The sequence below is a fragment of the Chiloscyllium plagiosum genome, unplaced genomic scaffold (assembly GCF_037043375.1).
Source record: "Chiloscyllium plagiosum isolate Xiang-an unplaced genomic scaffold, Cpla_swu_hap1 HiC_scaffold_6, whole genome shotgun sequence".
In the NCBI taxonomy this organism is placed as follows: domain Eukaryota; kingdom Metazoa; phylum Chordata; class Chondrichthyes; order Orectolobiformes; family Hemiscylliidae; genus Chiloscyllium; species Chiloscyllium plagiosum.
In genome coordinates, this window is record NW_028270144.1 from 50356816 (window position 1) to 50373677 (window position 16862).

The following is a 16862-nucleotide window of genomic DNA, read 5'->3' on the forward strand; positions in this document are numbered from 1 at the left end:
GAGTTCAATCCAACCAAATGTGAGGTGATGCATTTCGGCAAGTCTAATTCTAGATTGAATTATACAGTGAACGGGAAAAGTTGATGAGCAGAGAGATCTGGGAGTGCAGGACCATTGTACCCTGAAGGTTGCTGCACAGGTGGATAGAGTGGTCAAGAAGGCATATGGTATGCTTGCCTTCATCGGACAGGGTATTGATATAAGAGTTGGCAGGTCATGTTAAATTGTACAAGACATTGGTTTGGCCGCATTTAGAATACTGTGTACAGTTCTGGTCACCACATTACCAAAAGGATGTGGACGCTTTGAAAAGGTGCAGAGAAGGTTTATGAGGATGTTGCCTGGTATGGAAGGTGCTAGCTATGAAGAGAGGTTGAGTAGGTTAGGTTTGTTTTCATTAGAAAAAAGGAGATTGAGGGAGGACCTGATTAAGGTTTTTAAAATCATGAAGGGTATAGACCGGGGTAGATAGCGATAAGCTTTTTCCCAGGGTAAAGAGAAGTCACACTTTCAAAGTGAGAGGTGAAAACTTTAAGGGGGATACACGTGGCAAGGACTTTACGCAGATGGTGGTGGGTGTCTGGGACGCGTTGCCAGCAGGGGTGGTGGAGGCAGGCATAGTAGATTCTTTTAAGATGCGTCTGGATAAATGCATGAGTAGGTGGGGAGTAGAGGGACACAGATGCTTAGGAATTGGGAGGCAGGCTTAAACAGTAGATTTGGATCGGCTCAGGCTTGGAGGGCCGAAGGGCCTGTTCCTGGGCTGTAAATTTTCTTTGTTCTTTGTCCTTTGTTCATCAGATGAACATATGTCTGGAAAGATAGTGAAAGGCAGAGGGTTTCAGATTCCTGGGGCTAGAATGACAAGGATGTGGGAATCTAAGCAGATAAGGGAAGAGAAACAAAGATGAAATGAAAGATCAGGAAAATGAAACAAGGTAGACAACGTGATCAGGGGCAAGAGGCAGATGAGTCCACAGTGCAAAGGAAAGATAGAATTATTTACAAATGGCAAAAGACGAACCTAAAAGCTTTGTACCTTAATGCACAAAACATTCAGAATAAGGTGGACAATCTGATGACACCAATCGAGGTAAATGGATATGATTTCATAACTATTATGGAGACATGGTTATAACGAAATCAGAACTGTGAACTTGACATTCAAATATTTTACTATTCACAAAAGATGAGGGAAGGAAAAGGTGGGGTTGGGATTGCACTGGGGTTGCACTGCTCAAAGCGATGAAACTTGGACAATTGAGAGATAGTCTTCACTATGGTTATATGGAATTGGGTGGAGATAAGTAACAGGGTGGGAAAGAAAACATTGGTAGGAGTAGTGTTGAGCCACAGTAGCCACACTGCTGGAAATGACATAAGTCAAATTATAAGATTGTAAAAAGAATAAAGCAATAATTATGGGTGACCTTAATCTTCTTGTTAATTGGTCATTCAAGTTGGAAAGGGTAGCTATGACAATGATTCATGGAATGCATTTCAGTTCCAAGAGTAATATGTCATGGTGCCAACCAGGGAACAGGCTATCTTAGATTAGATTAGGTTCCCTACAGCATGGAACCAGGCCTTTCGGACCAACAAGTCCACACCAACCCTCTGAAGAGTAACCCACCCAGTCCCATTTCCCTCTGACTAATGCACCTAACACTATGGGCAATTTACCTAACCTGCACCATCTTTGGATTGTGGGAGGAAACCGGAGCACCCGGAGGAAACCCACACAGACACTGGGAGAATGTGCAAACTCCACACAAACGGTCACCCAAGGCTGGAATCGAACCTGGGACCCTGATGCTGTGAGGCAGCAGTGCTAATCACTGAGCCACCGTGCTGTCAAAATCTGGTAATAGGAACGGAAGCAGGTTTAATAAATGACGTCAGAGTAGAAGGACCCCTTGGAAGAAGTGATCATAACATGGTAAAATTTAATATTCAGTTGGAATGTGAGACTTAGATTAGTAAGCAAGCAAGGACAGACATTTAAGGATGTAAGGGGGTTTTAAAAAAATGCCAGTAAGTAGGAAAGTTCCTATGAGAGGGATAAACCTTAACTAACCAAGGAAGTTAAGGAGAGTATACAGTTGAAAGAAAAAACATGCAAGGAAGCAAAAGTCCACGATAGCCCCTATGACAGGGATAAATTCACAATCCATCAAAACAAGATGAGAGAAAGTAAACTACAAAGTCAAATTAGTGAGGAATATAAAAACTGACAATAAGAGCTTCTTTATACAAAAGAAACGTGTGATAGAAATAAGCATCGGCCCCTTAGAAAATGAATCTGGGGGTAGATAGTTATGGGGAGCAAGGAAGTGGCAAAGCAGTTAAGTAGAAAATTTTCATCACTGTATTGTAGAAGATACTGTATGGAGAAAGGGCAGAGGTAATGTTAACTCTGATTTCTCACCACAGATGCTGCCAAACCTACTGAGATTTTCAAGCAATTTTTGTTTTTGTTTCTGATTTCAAGCATATGTAGTTCTTTTGCTTTTTTGTTTATTTTCTGAGAATCTTGCCAGACAAAACCTGAGGGGAGAAGCATGGCAATAGTCAGTTTTGCAAATTTCCATTAATGTTTTACTGATGACCTTTTTTTCCATGATGCAGTTCCTTGTTGCCATTCTTGTTCTATGGTTTTCATTGTGTTATTTACTCCTCCAGTTGTGTGATGTACATTCCATTTCCATTGATTTTCATTAGCTCAAATTTCCACATCAGCAAATAGTCATAATTACTACACAGAAATATTAACTCCCATTTTGGGGTGTTTCCATGTGGTCCTGGTTTTGATTCTCATGCTGACCACTGTTTTCAAAATGGCTTCTATTTATAGACTTGATTTCCTTCTTCCTATCCCTCAAAAACTAGGATCAACAAATGTACAGGATACGTGAAAGGATTTTTTTTGGAGATTAACATTTTCCTAAGATCAACTGTTATTCAAGTATATATAGTCATTATATCTCTAATAAATACTAACCTACTGAATCACAGTAAGACTAAGTTTGTTAATAAGAATGTACTTTATCAAAAGTATTAATGGAGAACATTAGATGAATATTTAACCTATAAATCAAACCTTTGTTCAAACATTCAAAGACAAAAACAAATGGTGGTTCTGTTCTGAATTTCAGGAAGGAGATTGCCAAGGTTCTACTAAGTTCTTATTTACGTGCCTTGAACATGGCCTCATTTTTTATTGCAAGCAAGATGATATTGTTTTTTACATTCCTGGTATACGTGCTACTTGGCAACACCATCACAGCAAGTCATGTGTTTGTCACAGTTTCGTTGTACAGTGCTGTGAGACTCACAGTCACCCTGTTCTTCCCAGCAGCTATTCAGACAGCTTCTGAGGGATTAATCAGCATTAGAAGGATAAAGGTATGTACAAGAATCAAAAAAGGATTTTGCTGATTTTGCTTCTCTTGGCAAGAGAAAGTCTATTACTTTGGTGAAATTCCAATCTCCTGGTCAAGAATATTAATGCAAGGAAATAGAGCACTTTGTCAGTTAAGATATTTAGTACCCGCATTAATTAATAAAGATAATATAATTGCTCTGGAAACTAAAGATTATAGGAAGTAATAAAACAACTGTTAGTAACTTAGGCACGAGAATAGGTTATTCAACTCAATCAGTTAGATAGAGGCTGATCTGCACCTTAATTCCATTTCCCTCTTGTTTCCACACTACTTGATACCCTTATGAAACAGACCAGTTGGGTTGCATACTCCTTAATATCTATACCTAACAATGCACCTTGATTCCATACCCCTGAGAACTCTACATATCAACCCATCTCTGTCCTTTAATACTCAAAACCCTAGCAAAAAAAAGTATCAATCTCTGTTTTGTAATTTCAACAGATTTTTGTGGGAATTGTTCTCTATATTTTCACTCTCATTGTATGAGGAGATGATTTCTGACATTGTCCCTTAATAGCATAGCTTCAGTTGTAAGGTTTTGCTCTGAAGGAGATAATTTCTATCTACCCAATTATATCCTTTAATTATTTTCAAAGCCTCCGTTATATCACAACATAACCTATACTCAAGGGAACACAAAGCTAATCTGTCACCTGTTCTCATAATTTCATCTATTTAATACAATTAACCAATCTATAGCTCCTGAGCTGAGGTCCCTAGAACTGAATTAGGGATCCAGTTGGAATTCAACCACAATGCTCTCTACAATTGTAACATAACTTTAAGTCCCTTTTCAATCATAGATCAGAAATGAAGACTAGCAGTTTATGTGGCTTTTAAGTTATTCGTTGCACTTGTTTTTCAGTGTATGTGAATTAACCCTGAAATGTCTCTACAGCTCCACAGTTCTGTTTCTCCTCATTATTAAAGGAATCTTCTTTAATCCTGTACTTCCCCACATTGCCCTCGCCATTTGTCAGTTTATCTTCCACAAAATAATCTATCAATGTCCCTTTGTAATGTAATAACTTACTGTGCTATTTATCCAAATGTCAGCAATTGTCCTTTCCTAGTGCACTTCAGTCAATTTAGCCTAATTTTTTTGTACCTGCCTTTGTTTAGAAGACTGTATTCATAGAATCCCTGCAATGTGGAAACAGGCCCTTCAGCCCAAAACGTTCACACCAACCCTCCAAGAGTTTCTCACCCAGACCCTAGATTACTCTACATTTGTCTCTGACTAATACACCTAACCTGCACATCCCTGAACACTATGGGCAATTTAACATGGTCAGTTCACCTAACCTGCACGTTTTTGGATTGTGGGAGGAAACAGGAGCGCCCAGAGGTGTTAAAAATCACACAACACCAGGTTAGAGTCCAAAAGGTTTATTTAGAAACACTAGTGTGTTGGATTCTAACCTGGTGTTATGTGATTTTTAACTTTGTCCACCCCAGTCCAACATAGGCACCTCCAAAGCAAGCCTTTATTTAAGTTTGGGACAGTTGTTTGCATTCTAAGTTTCTCACTTTCAAGTTGAATTCTAAATTCTACCTTGTTGTTAGTGTTTCCTTGGGAATTTTTTACTCTGAGGTAATTTACTGTACCTGCCTCATTACGTGTTAACAGATTTAAAAAAAAAAGCCCGATCGTTAGTTGGATGCACAACATATTGTTCAAGGAAGTTTTCTGAATTCTTCCTCTTGGCTACCTCTGCCAATTGTTTTTTTCCAAACTATTTGAAGGTTAAAGTCACCCTTGAATCATGCGTTCTGTAAACATGTGCTCTCATTACCTCCTGATTTTTTTTTTAATCTGTCCTATAGTATAGCTGCTGTGGATTAGTCCCACCAGTGTCATCTCCTTTTTGTTATTTCATACCATGATTCGCATGGATTCAACATCTTCTGATTCTGAATCATTTCTTGTTATCCTGTTTATTGCATCTCATAAAAACAAAGCTATTCCACTACCCTTTTCTTCTTGCTTTTCCTTTCAAAAGGAACCATTCCTTTGAATATTTAATTCTGAACTTTGACCTCCTCCTAACCATGGCTATAAGGCTCATTACAAGGTAGGATAGCGTATGATTGAATAACTACATTTGCAAGAATTAATCTTTTAGCCTTGTCATGGTAATGGCTATATGAGCTACTGATTAACCTCTCTTTGTCTTGTAAATTCAATTATTTTGTTGTGAATATTTATTCTGAATTGCCCCTCATTCTAATGGACAGCGATACCTATGGGCCTTTATCTCTACGGTTAATTATTTGTTGTAAATGAAGCCAGGATAAAAAACAACACTGTATCTCTCTGTGGTTTAGTTTACTTCTGTGAAAGGTTAAAAACAATTTTCTTTTGGTGCCGTAAATGTTGTAGTGCCGTGTGTTGTTTTTGACTTTCAGTGAATACAATTTTTTGAGTTTGCTTTATTTTCTGCTAACATTTTGAGATTGAGAAAATTGGCTTTCCTCCTTAAAAACATCTTGTTTCTGTATTGATTAAAAAGTTTACTCCTAATTTGTCAAGTGATTGGACACAAGCTTAAGAGAGGATAAAGCCTGGAAACAGAAAATAGTAGCAGGAGCAGGCCATTCTGCCTTTTGAGCCTGTTCTGCTATGCAATATGATCAAGGCTGATCATCCAACTCCGTGCTCTATTTCCTTGTTCATCCCATATCATTTGATCCCTTTAGCCCTAAGGATATCTATCTCATTGAAAACATTGTATTTTTGGCAGCACAGGCTTTGAGCAGAAGGACCTCCTGTTCTGCATGATTTTATGATTCAATGCTTTGGTCTCAATTGCCTTCTGTGGCAGAGAATTCCATGGACTCCCCACTCTCTGGTTAAAGAAATATCCCTTTTCTAAGTCTTGATTGGCCTTTCCCATCTTCTTACACTGTGACTCCTGGTTCTGGATTCCCTGGTAATCTGGAAAATCCTTACTGTGTTAACCCTGTCTAGTCCTGATATTTTGTATGTTGCACAGTCAAGTTGCTGGAATGATATCAGGAATGTGGAACAATTACTGAAATTAAGAAATTGGAAAAGTAAGGATTGTTTCCAGAGTAGAACACACAAGGGGAGTTTTATAGGGCAGTAAATAGGATTTAGATGAAGTAAATAAGGAGATATTTCTCCCAAAAGCTGAATGGTCAGTAAACAGAAGATTTTGATTCAAGACAATAAGCAATTTAAGATGAGTGTTTTTAATGCGGCAATCAGCTATGATCTAGAATGCCCCACCCCCTACCTTCTCACCCCTCACCCTGTTTCCTCCTCCCTTTCCACAGTGTCTTATACTCCCTCTCTCCTTCATCCGTTTCTTCTCTCCCCAAATCCCTCTTCCTGTGTGTTTGCTCTCTCTTGCTTGTTCCTGTGGTTAAGGACTGGACTTAAAAACAGGACTTCCTCACCAAGAAATGAAAAAGGCAAAAATATCTCCTTAAAGCAACAAAAGTCGTTCCAGAGTTAACTTGCTGTGGAATAGCCATCGTATTTGGGTGATAAAAGGAAGAGTAAGACTGATCAGGGACCAAAATGAACACTTACACCTGGAAGCATGGTTGATGTGTTAAACTAATACTTTGCATCTGTCTTTATCAAAGAGAGGGATTCTATGCAGGCCGTGGTGACAGAAGAGGGAACCCAGTCACAAGAAAATTTCAAAATTGATAGGGAAGAATTGTTGGATTGACTGTTAGTACTTAAAATTGACCAAGACCAGATGAAATGCATCAAGAATTTTCAAGGAAGTGAGTGTGGAAATTTCAGGGGCACTGGTCACAATCTTTCAGTCTTCCCTGGACCTGCAGAGGTGCAGAAGACGAGCGAGACGCAAACATTACAGCCTTGCTAAAGAAAGATTATAAGGATAAGCCCAGAAATCACAAATCAGTTTAACTTTAGTGTTATTTGGTATTGAATTAGTTGTTACATGGAAAAAGGTGACTTGATTAGAATGTTATGATGTGGAGCCAGTGCTGGACTGGGGTGTACATCTGATAGGAGAAAGTGAGGACTGCAGATGCTGGAGATCAGAATCGAGAGTGTGGTGCTAGAAAAGGACAGCAGGTCAGGCAGCAGCCAAGGAGCAGGAGAATTGATGTTTCAGGCATAAGCCCTTCATCAGGAATTTCCTGATGAAGCGCTTATGCCTGAAACATCGATACCCTGTTCCTCGAATGCTGCCTGACCTGCTGTGCTTTCCCAGCACCACACTCTCAGTTGCCATTTGATGAAGGAGCAGCGCTCCAAAAGCTATTGCTTCCAAATAAACCTGTTGGACTATAACCTGGTGTTGCGTGATTTTTGACTGGTTAGAAAGTAGTAGCATGATTTCTAAAGGGGAAATCATGCTTAACTAACTTGCTGAAGCCTTTTGAAGAGGTAACAGCCTTGATGAGGATAACATTGTTGAAGTTGTCGACATAGACCTTCAGATGGTGTTTGATACAGTGACGCACAAAAATGTATGATGCAAGTCATAGGTCATGGAATAAAAGGAATATGGATAGAAAAATTGGCTATGGGTCAGGAAACAGAGTAATGTGCAATAGATACTTTTCAGACTGGAGGAAGGTCTGTGGTGGAGTGCTCCAGGAATTGGTAGGGGGATTCTTGCTTTTCTTGATTTTATATATATATATTATATATATATCTTGGTAGTCAGGGCAATTTTAAAGTGTACAGATGACACAAAATGTGAAAGAATTGTAAATGCTGAGGAGGTCAGTGTGAAAGTCTAGAAGGACATAGACAAGTTGATGGAGTGAGCATATAGGTGGCAGATAAGTTTTAATGTGGAGAAGTATGAGATGGTGCATTTATAGAAAGGAAGTGAATGCATGGGAAAGATTGCAGAAGCCATTTGCAAGAATATTCCAAGCATGAGGAACTTCAGTTGTGAGGACAGATTGAAGAAGCTGAAATTCCTCTTGGAGAGAAGGCTATTATTGAGAGATCTGACAGAGATTTTGAAAATCATGAGCAGACTGGATAGAGGGGATAGAAGCTGTTGTTGCTTTTAAAAGGAACAAAAGTGAGAGAGCATAGATTTAAATTGATTTGTAAAAAGAAGCAAGGGAGAGATGAGGAGAAACTTTTTCACACAGTGATGATGGCAGGTTCAGTTGAGATATGCAAGACTGCATTGGATGATTATTTGGATAAAAATAATGTGCAAGGGTGTGGGGGAAAGAGGAGATTAACATTAGATCATGATGCTTGTTTAATGAGCCTTAAAGCAATAAAAATCATTCCAGAGTTAATTTGCTGTGGAATAGCCATTGAGATTTAGATGATAAAAGGAGGAGTCGGACTGATTAGGGACCAAAAAAAGCATTTACACCTGGAAACTGGGTGCATGGCTGATGTGATTTAGATTCCCTACAGTGTGGAAACAGGCCCTTCGGTCCATCCAGTCCACACCGACCCTCCGAAGTGTAACCCACCCAGACCCTTTTCCGTCTGACTGATGCACCGAACACTACGGGCAATTTAGCATGACCGATTCACCTGACCTGCACATCTTTGGACTGTGGGAGAAAACCGGAGCACCTTGAAGAAACCCACGCAGACACGGGAAGAATGTGCAAACTCCACACAGACAGTCAGCAGTGCCACCCCATACCACTGAGCCACCGTGCCACCATGTGTTAAATTAATACTTTTAAATTAATATAAAGGTTTAATTGCAGGCACAATGGGCTGAATGACCTGTTCCTGTGCTGTAAATTTTTGTGATTCTGATTCATCATGACAGGATACCCTGCCATCCTACCCTATAAATTTATTTGGTTTAATAGTATAAAATTATTCATCCATTCTAAGATAATGCATGCTTAGTGTCAGTTTCCACTTTCAAGTACCATATTTAAAATATTTCTGTAATTTATTTCAGAGTCACAGAAGTCTGCAGCATGGAAACAGGCCCTTCAGCCCAACTTGCCCATGTCATCTAGTTTTCACAATTAAGCTAGTCTTGTTTGCCTGTGTTTGGCTCATAATTCTCCATGGAGGAGAAAGTGAGGTCTGCAGATGCTGGAGATCAGAGCTGGAAATGTGTTGCTGGAAAAGCGCAGCAGGTCAGGCAGCATCCAGGGAACAGGAGAATCGACGTTTCGGGCATAAGCCCTTCCTGAAGAAGGGCTTATGCCCGAAACGTCGATTCTCCTGTTCCCTGGATGCTGCCTGACCTGCTGCGCTTTTCCAGCAACACATTTCCAGCTCATAATTCTCCATACCTATCCCATCCATTCACCTATCTAAATATTTCATAGAGTCATAGAGATGTACAGCATGGAAACAGACCCTTCAGTTCAACCCATCCATGCCAACCAGATATTCCAACCCAATCTAGTCCCACTTGCCAGCAACCGGCCCATATCCCTCCAAACCCTTCCTATTCATATACCCATCCAAATGCCTCTTAAATGTTGCAATTGTATCAGCCTCATCTGGCAGCTAATTCCATACACGTACCACCCTCTGTGTGAAAACGTTGCCCCTTAGGTCTCTTTTATATCTTTGCCCTGTCACCCGAAACCTATGCCTTCTAGTTCTGGACTCCCTGACCCCAGGGAAAAGGCTTTGTCTATCTCCCCTATCCATGCCCCTCATAATTTTGTCAACCTCTATAAGTTCACCCCTCAGCCTCCGACGCTCCAGGGAAAACAGCCCCAGTCTGTTCAGCCTCTCCCTGTAGCTCAGAACCTCCAACCCTGGCAACATCCTTGTAAATCTTTTCTGAACCCTTTCAAGTTTCACAATATCCTTCTGATAGGAAGGAGACCAGAATTGCATGCAATATTCCAACAGTGGCCTAACCAATGTCCTGTACAGCCACAACATGACCTCCATCTCCTGTACTCAATACTCTGACCAATAAAGGAAAGCGTACCAAATGCCTTCTTCACTATCCTATCTACCTCGCATTTATCTGAATTAAACTCCATCTGCCACTTCTCAGCCCATTGGCCCATCTGGTCCAGAACCTGTTGTAATCTGAGGTAACCCTCTTCGCTGTCCACCACACCTCCAATTTTGGTGTCATCTGCAAACTTACTAACTGTACCTCTTATGTTCACATCCAAATCATTTATGTAAATGATAAAAGGTAGAGGGCTCAGCACCAATCCTTGTGGCACTCCACTAGTCACAGGCCTCCAGTCTGAAAAACAACCCTCCACCACCACCCTCTGTCTTCTACCTTTGAGCCAGTTCTGTATCCAAATGGCTAGTTCCCCCTGTATTCCATGAGGTCTAGCTTACTAATCGGTCTCCCATGGGGAACCTTGTCGAACGCCTTACTGAAGTCCATTTAGATCACATCTACTGCTCTGCCCTCATCAATCTTCTTTGTTACTTCTTCAAAAAACTCAATCAAGTTTGTGAGACATATTTTCCCATGCACAAAGCCATGTAGACTACCCCGAATCAGTCCTTGCCTTTCCAAATACATGTACATCCTGTCCCTCAGGATTCCCTCCAACAACTTGCCTACCACCGATGTCAGGCTCACCAGCCTATAGTTCCCTGGCTTGTCTTTACCGCCCTTCTTAAACAGTGGCATCACGTTTGCCAACCTCCAGTCTTCCGGCACCTCACCTGTGACTATCTATGATACAAATATCTCAGCAAGAGGCCCAGCAATCACTTCTGTAGCTTACCACAGAGTTCTCGGGTACTCCTGATCAGGTCCTGGGGATTTATCCACTTTTAACCATTTCAAGACATCCAGCACTTCCTCCTCTGTAACCTGGACATTTTGCAAGATGTCAACATGTATTTCCCTACATTCTATATCTTCCATATCCTTTTCCACAGTAAATACTGATGCAAAATATTCATTTAGTATCTCTCCCATTTTCTGTGGCTCCACACAAAGGCTACCTTGCTGATCTTTGAGGGGCCCTATTCTCTTCCTAGTTACCCTTTTGTCCTTAATATATTTGTAAAAACCCTTTGGATTCTCCTTAATTCTATTTGCCAAAGCTATCTCATGTCCTCTTTTTGCCCTCCTGATTTCCCTCTTAAGTATACTCCTACTGTCTATATACTCTTCTAAGGATTCACTCGATCTATCCTGTCTACATCTTACATATCCTTCCTTCTTTTTCTTAACCAAACCCTCAATCTCTTTAGTCATCCAGCATTCCCTATACCTACCAGCTTTCCCTTTCACCCTGACAGGAATATACTTTCTCTGGATTCTCGTTATTTCATTTCTGAAGGCTTCCCATTTTCCAGCCATCCCTTTACCTGTGAACATCTGCCTCCAATCAGCTTTCGAAAGTTCTTGCCTAATACCGTCAAAATTGGCCTTTCTCCAATTTAGGACTTCAACTTTTAGATCTGGTCTATCCTTTTCCATCACTATTTTAAAACAAATAGAATTATGGTCGCTGGCCCCAAAGTACTCTCCCACTGACACCTCAGTCACCTGCCCTGCCTTATTTCCCAAGAGTAGGTCAAGTTTTGCACCTTTTCTAGTAGGTACATCCACATACTGAATCAGAAAGTTGTCTTGGACGCACTTAACAAATTCTTCTCCATCTAAATCTTTAACACCATGGCAGTCCCAGTTGATGTTTGGAAAGTTAAAATCCCCTCTCATAACTACCCTATTATTCTTACAGATAGCTGAGATCTCCTTACAAGCTTGTTTGTCAATTTCCCTCTGACTATTGGGGGGTCTATAATACAATCCCAGTAACGTGATCATCCCTTTCTTATTTCTCAGTTCCATCCAAATAACCTCCCTGGATGTATTTCCGGGAATATCCTCTCTCAGCACAGCTGTGATGCTATCCCATATCAAAAATGCCACTCCCCCTCCTCTCTTGCCTCCCTTTCTATCCTTCCTGTAGCATTTATATCCTGGAACATTAAGTTGCCTGTCCTGCCCATCCCTCAGCCATGTTTCCATAATTGCTATGATATCCCAGTCCCACGCAGTTTAATTTATTAGTCCTACCTTGTCCCTGGTTGCCCTGACTGTTTGACTCAACTCTGTTCTCAGCTGTACCTGTCTCAGATCGAGCTTTTTCCTCACTATCTCCCTGGGTCCCACCATTCCCTACCTTACTAGTTTAAATCCTCCCAAGCAGTTCTAGCAAATTTCCCTGCAGTATATTAGTCTCCTTCCAATTTAGGTGCAATCAATCCTTCTTGTACTGGTCACTTCTATCCCAAAATAGATTCCAATGATCCAAAAATGTGAATCCTTCTCCCATACACCAGCTCCTCAGCCATGCTGTATCCTCCTATTCCTGCCCTCACTAGCTCGTGGCACTGGGCATAATCCAGATATTACTACCCTTGAGGACCTTTTTAAATTTCTGCCTAACTCTCTGTAATCTCCCTTCAGAGTCTCAACCTTTTCCTTTCCAATGTCGTTGGTTCCAATGTGGACAATGACCTCCTGCTGGCCCCTCTTCCCCGTGAGAACATACTGCACCCTTTCTGAGACATTTCTTAAATGACAAAACTATACTGTCTTCCACGACTACCTCTGGCAGTCTCTTCCCAACTCTAACCACCTTCTATGAAAAAATTGCCCCTCTGGACCCTTTTGTATTTCTTTCCCCATCACATATGCCCTGTAGTTTTACACTGCCATACCATGGGGAAAAGCTGTCAGCTATAAGGTCGCCCTTCAATCTCCAACTTCTCCTTATAACTAAAATCTCCAGTCCTGGTAGCATCCTAGTAAATCTTTTAGAACATAGAACATAGAACAATACAGCACAGAACAGGCCCTTTGGCCCACGATGTTGTGCCGAACATTTGTCCTAGCTTAAGCACCCATCCATGTACCTATCCAATTGCCGCTTAAAGGTCGCCAATGATTCTGACTCTGCCACTCCCACAGGCAGCGCATTCCATGCCCCCACCACTCTCTGGGTAAAGAACCTACCCCTGACATCCCCCCTATACCTTCCGCCCTTCACCTCAAATTTATGTCCCCTTGTAACACTCTGTTGTACCCGGGGAAAACGTTTCTGACTGTCTACTCTATCTATTCCTCTGATCATCTTATCAACCTCTATCAAGTCACCCCTCATCCTTCGCCGTTCCAATGAGAAAAGGCCTAGCACTCTCAACCTATCCTCGTACGACCTATTCTCCATTCCAGGCAACATCCTGGTAAATCTTCTCTGCACCCTCTCCAAAGCTTCCACATCTTTCCTAAAGTGAGGCGACCAGAACTGCACAGAGTATTCCAAATGTGGCCTAACCAAGGTCCTGTACAGCTGCAACATCACTTCACGACTCTTGAATTCAATCCCTCTGCTAATGAACGCTAATACACCATAGGCCTTCTCACAAGCTCTATCCACCTGAGTGGCAACTTTCAAAGATCTATGAACATAGACCCCAAGATCCCTCTGCTCCTCCACCTTACTAAGAACCCTACTGTTAACCCTGTATTCACATTCTTATTTGTCCTTCCAAAGTGGACAACCTCACACTTGACAGGGTTGAACTCCATCTGCCACTCCTCAGCCTAGCTCTGCATCATATCTAAGTCTCTTTGCAGCCGACAACAGCCCTCCTCACTATCCACAACTCCACCAATCTTCGTATCATCTGCAAATTTACTGACCCACCCTTCGACTCCCTCTTCCAAGTCATTAATAAAAATTACGAACAGCAGAGGACCCAGAACTGATCCCTGCGGAACTCCACTTGTAACTGTGCTCCAGGCTGAATATTTACCATCTACCACCACTCTCTGACTTCGACCGGTTAGCCAGTTTTCTATCCAACTGGCCAAATTTCCCTCTATCCCATGCCTCCTGACTTTCCGCATAAGCCTACCATGGGGAAGCTTATCAAATGCCTTACTAAAATCCACGTACACTATATCCACTGCTCTATCCTCATCCACCTGCTTGGTCACCTCCTCAAAGAATTCAATAAGACTTGTAAGTCAAGACCTACCCTTCACAAATCCGTGCTGGCTGTCCCTAATCAAGCAGTGGCTTTCCAGATACTCATAAATCCTATCCCTCAGTACCCTTTCCATTACTTTGCCTACCACCGAAGTAAGACTAAACGGCCTGTAATTCCTGGGGTTATCCCTATTCCCTTTTTTGAACAGGGGCACATCATTCGCCACTCTCCAGTCCCCTGGTACCACCCCCGTTGACAGTGAAGATCATTGCCAACAGCTCTGCAATTTCCTCTCTTGCTTCCCACATAATCCTAGGATATATCCCATCAGGTCCGGGGGACTTGTCTATCCTCAAGTTGTTCAAAATGCCCAACACATCTTCCTTCCTAACAAGTATCTCTTCTAGCTTACCAGTCCGTTTCACTCTCCTCTTCAACAATACGGTCCCTCTCGTTTGTAAATACTGAAGAAAAGTACTCATTCAAGACCTCTCCTATCTCTTTCGACTCAATACACAATCTCCCACTACTGTCCTTGATCGGACCTACCCTTGTTCTCGTCATTCTCATGTTTCTCACATACGCATAAAAGGGTTATCCTTGATCCTATCCTCCAAAGATTTTTCATGCCCTCTCTTAGCTCTCCTAATCCCTTTCTTCAGCTCTCTTCTGGCTATCCTGTATCCCTCCAATGCTCTGTCTGAACCTTGTTTCCTCAACCTTATGTAAGCCTCCTTCTTCCACTTTACAAGACATTCAACCTCCCTCGTCAACCAAGGTTCCCTCACACGACCATCTCTTTTCTGCCTGACAGGTACATACATATCATGGACACGTCGTATCTGCTCTTTGAAAAAGTTCCACATTTCCACGACATCTTTCCCTGACAGCCTATGCTCCCAACTTATGCTCCTCAGATCCTGTCTTACAGCATCGTATTTACCCTTCCCCCAATTGTAAAACCTACCCTGTTGCACAGACCTATCTCTCTCCATAACCAAGGTGAAAGTCACAGAATTGTGGTCACCATCACCAAAATGTTCACCCACTAACAAGCCATTTGTCCCGGTTCGTTACCAAGTACCAAATCCAATATGGCCTCCCCTCTGGTCGGACAATCTACATACTGAGTTAGAAAAGCTTCCTGGACACACTGCACAAACACCGCCTCATCCAATTTACTTGATCTAAAGAGCTTCCAATCAATATTTGTGAAGTTGAAATCTCCCATGACTACTACCCTGTGGCTTCTACACCAGGGTAATAATATCCTTTTCTGTAATAATATCCTTTCTATTGTAGGGCATCCAGAATTATTTTATATCCTGCTTCCTCAATATTAACATTTCTGGTTTGCAATTAAATTTTGTCATTTGTTTTGTTAATAGGGATTCTTGATCCTTGAAGAAATTAAAAGTCCCAATGATGAAATGCAGAACAGTGAAAATGATTACTCAGTCCATGTACAAGATCTCACATGTTTTTGGGACAAGGTAAACTAAGCATCTAATATGCAAGCACTTTTATTCTCAATAATGTTTTATGTCCTCAAGTATGTTCAACATTGACAACTGTCTGACTAGGAGGGCATTCTGCTCTTATGTGGCTAGAGATGAGACATAACAAAATCTCCCAACCAGCAATCTGGAGTCTATTATGTATTCAATCACTGTTAAGATTTTTACGGCCCCATAGGCAATTTGAGACAGGAGGACCTGATTTAGAGTCATAGAGTAATTTGCTTGTCATTTATTCCCAATCTGCCAAATAACCGTTTCCTGGATACAGAATATACATGTGAATGTTGGCAGGAATTTTTGAAATCATTTATCATTACAAATGATTCATAAATTAAGAATATAAAAATAACCTACTGCAAATGTTGGTAATTTGAAGTAAAAGGAAAATTGCTGCAAACATATGCATTCTTCAGGATACCACTTTTATCAACCTGTCCCTTAAGGAATCGGCATAAATATACACCAACATCCCTCTGGTCTTCTGTGCTTCCCAGGGTCCTACCATTCATCATCTATTCCCTTGCCTTGTTTGTTCTGCGCAAGTGCATAATTTCACACTGAATAAGATTGAATTCGATTTGCCATTGAGCTGCTATTTGGCCAGACCATCTAAATCCTATTGTCATCTAAAGCTATGCTTCCCACTATTTACAACCAAACGGGCAGCATGACTCAGTGGTTAGCGCTGGTGCCTCGCAACAACAGGGACCTGGGTTCAATTCCACCCTTGGTCAACTGTCTATGTGGTATTTGCATGTTTTCCCTGTGCCCATGCGGGTTTCCTCTGGGTGCTCCAGTTTTCTCCCATTGCCCAATGATGTACAGATTAACTGGATTGGCCATGTTAAACTGCCCGCAGTGTCCACAGACATGTAGGTTAGGTGGATTAACCATGAAATATAGGTATAGGGTAGAAGGGTGGGGCTGGATGGTATTTAATTTGGCCCTAGGGATTTATCCAGAGCCCCTCTCTGTCTATGCTAATTT

At 41.4% G+C, this 16862-nt stretch overlaps 1 protein-coding gene across 4 annotated transcripts in view; it reads left to right on the forward strand.

Moving 5' to 3' along the window:
- The window catches only part of abcc4 (ATP binding cassette subfamily C member 4 (PEL blood group)), a 624022-nt gene that overhangs the window by 100642 nt on the left and 506518 nt on the right, over positions 1-16862 (forward strand). For all 4 annotated transcript variants that reach the window (XM_087987997.1, XM_087987995.1, XM_087987994.1 and 1 more), the window contains 2 exons: positions 3156-3405; positions 15744-15848. In XM_087987997.1, coding sequence (XP_087844123.1) covers positions 3156-3405; positions 15744-15848 — 355 coding nt within the window. The remainder of the gene's footprint in view (positions 1-3155; positions 3406-15743; positions 15849-16862) is intronic.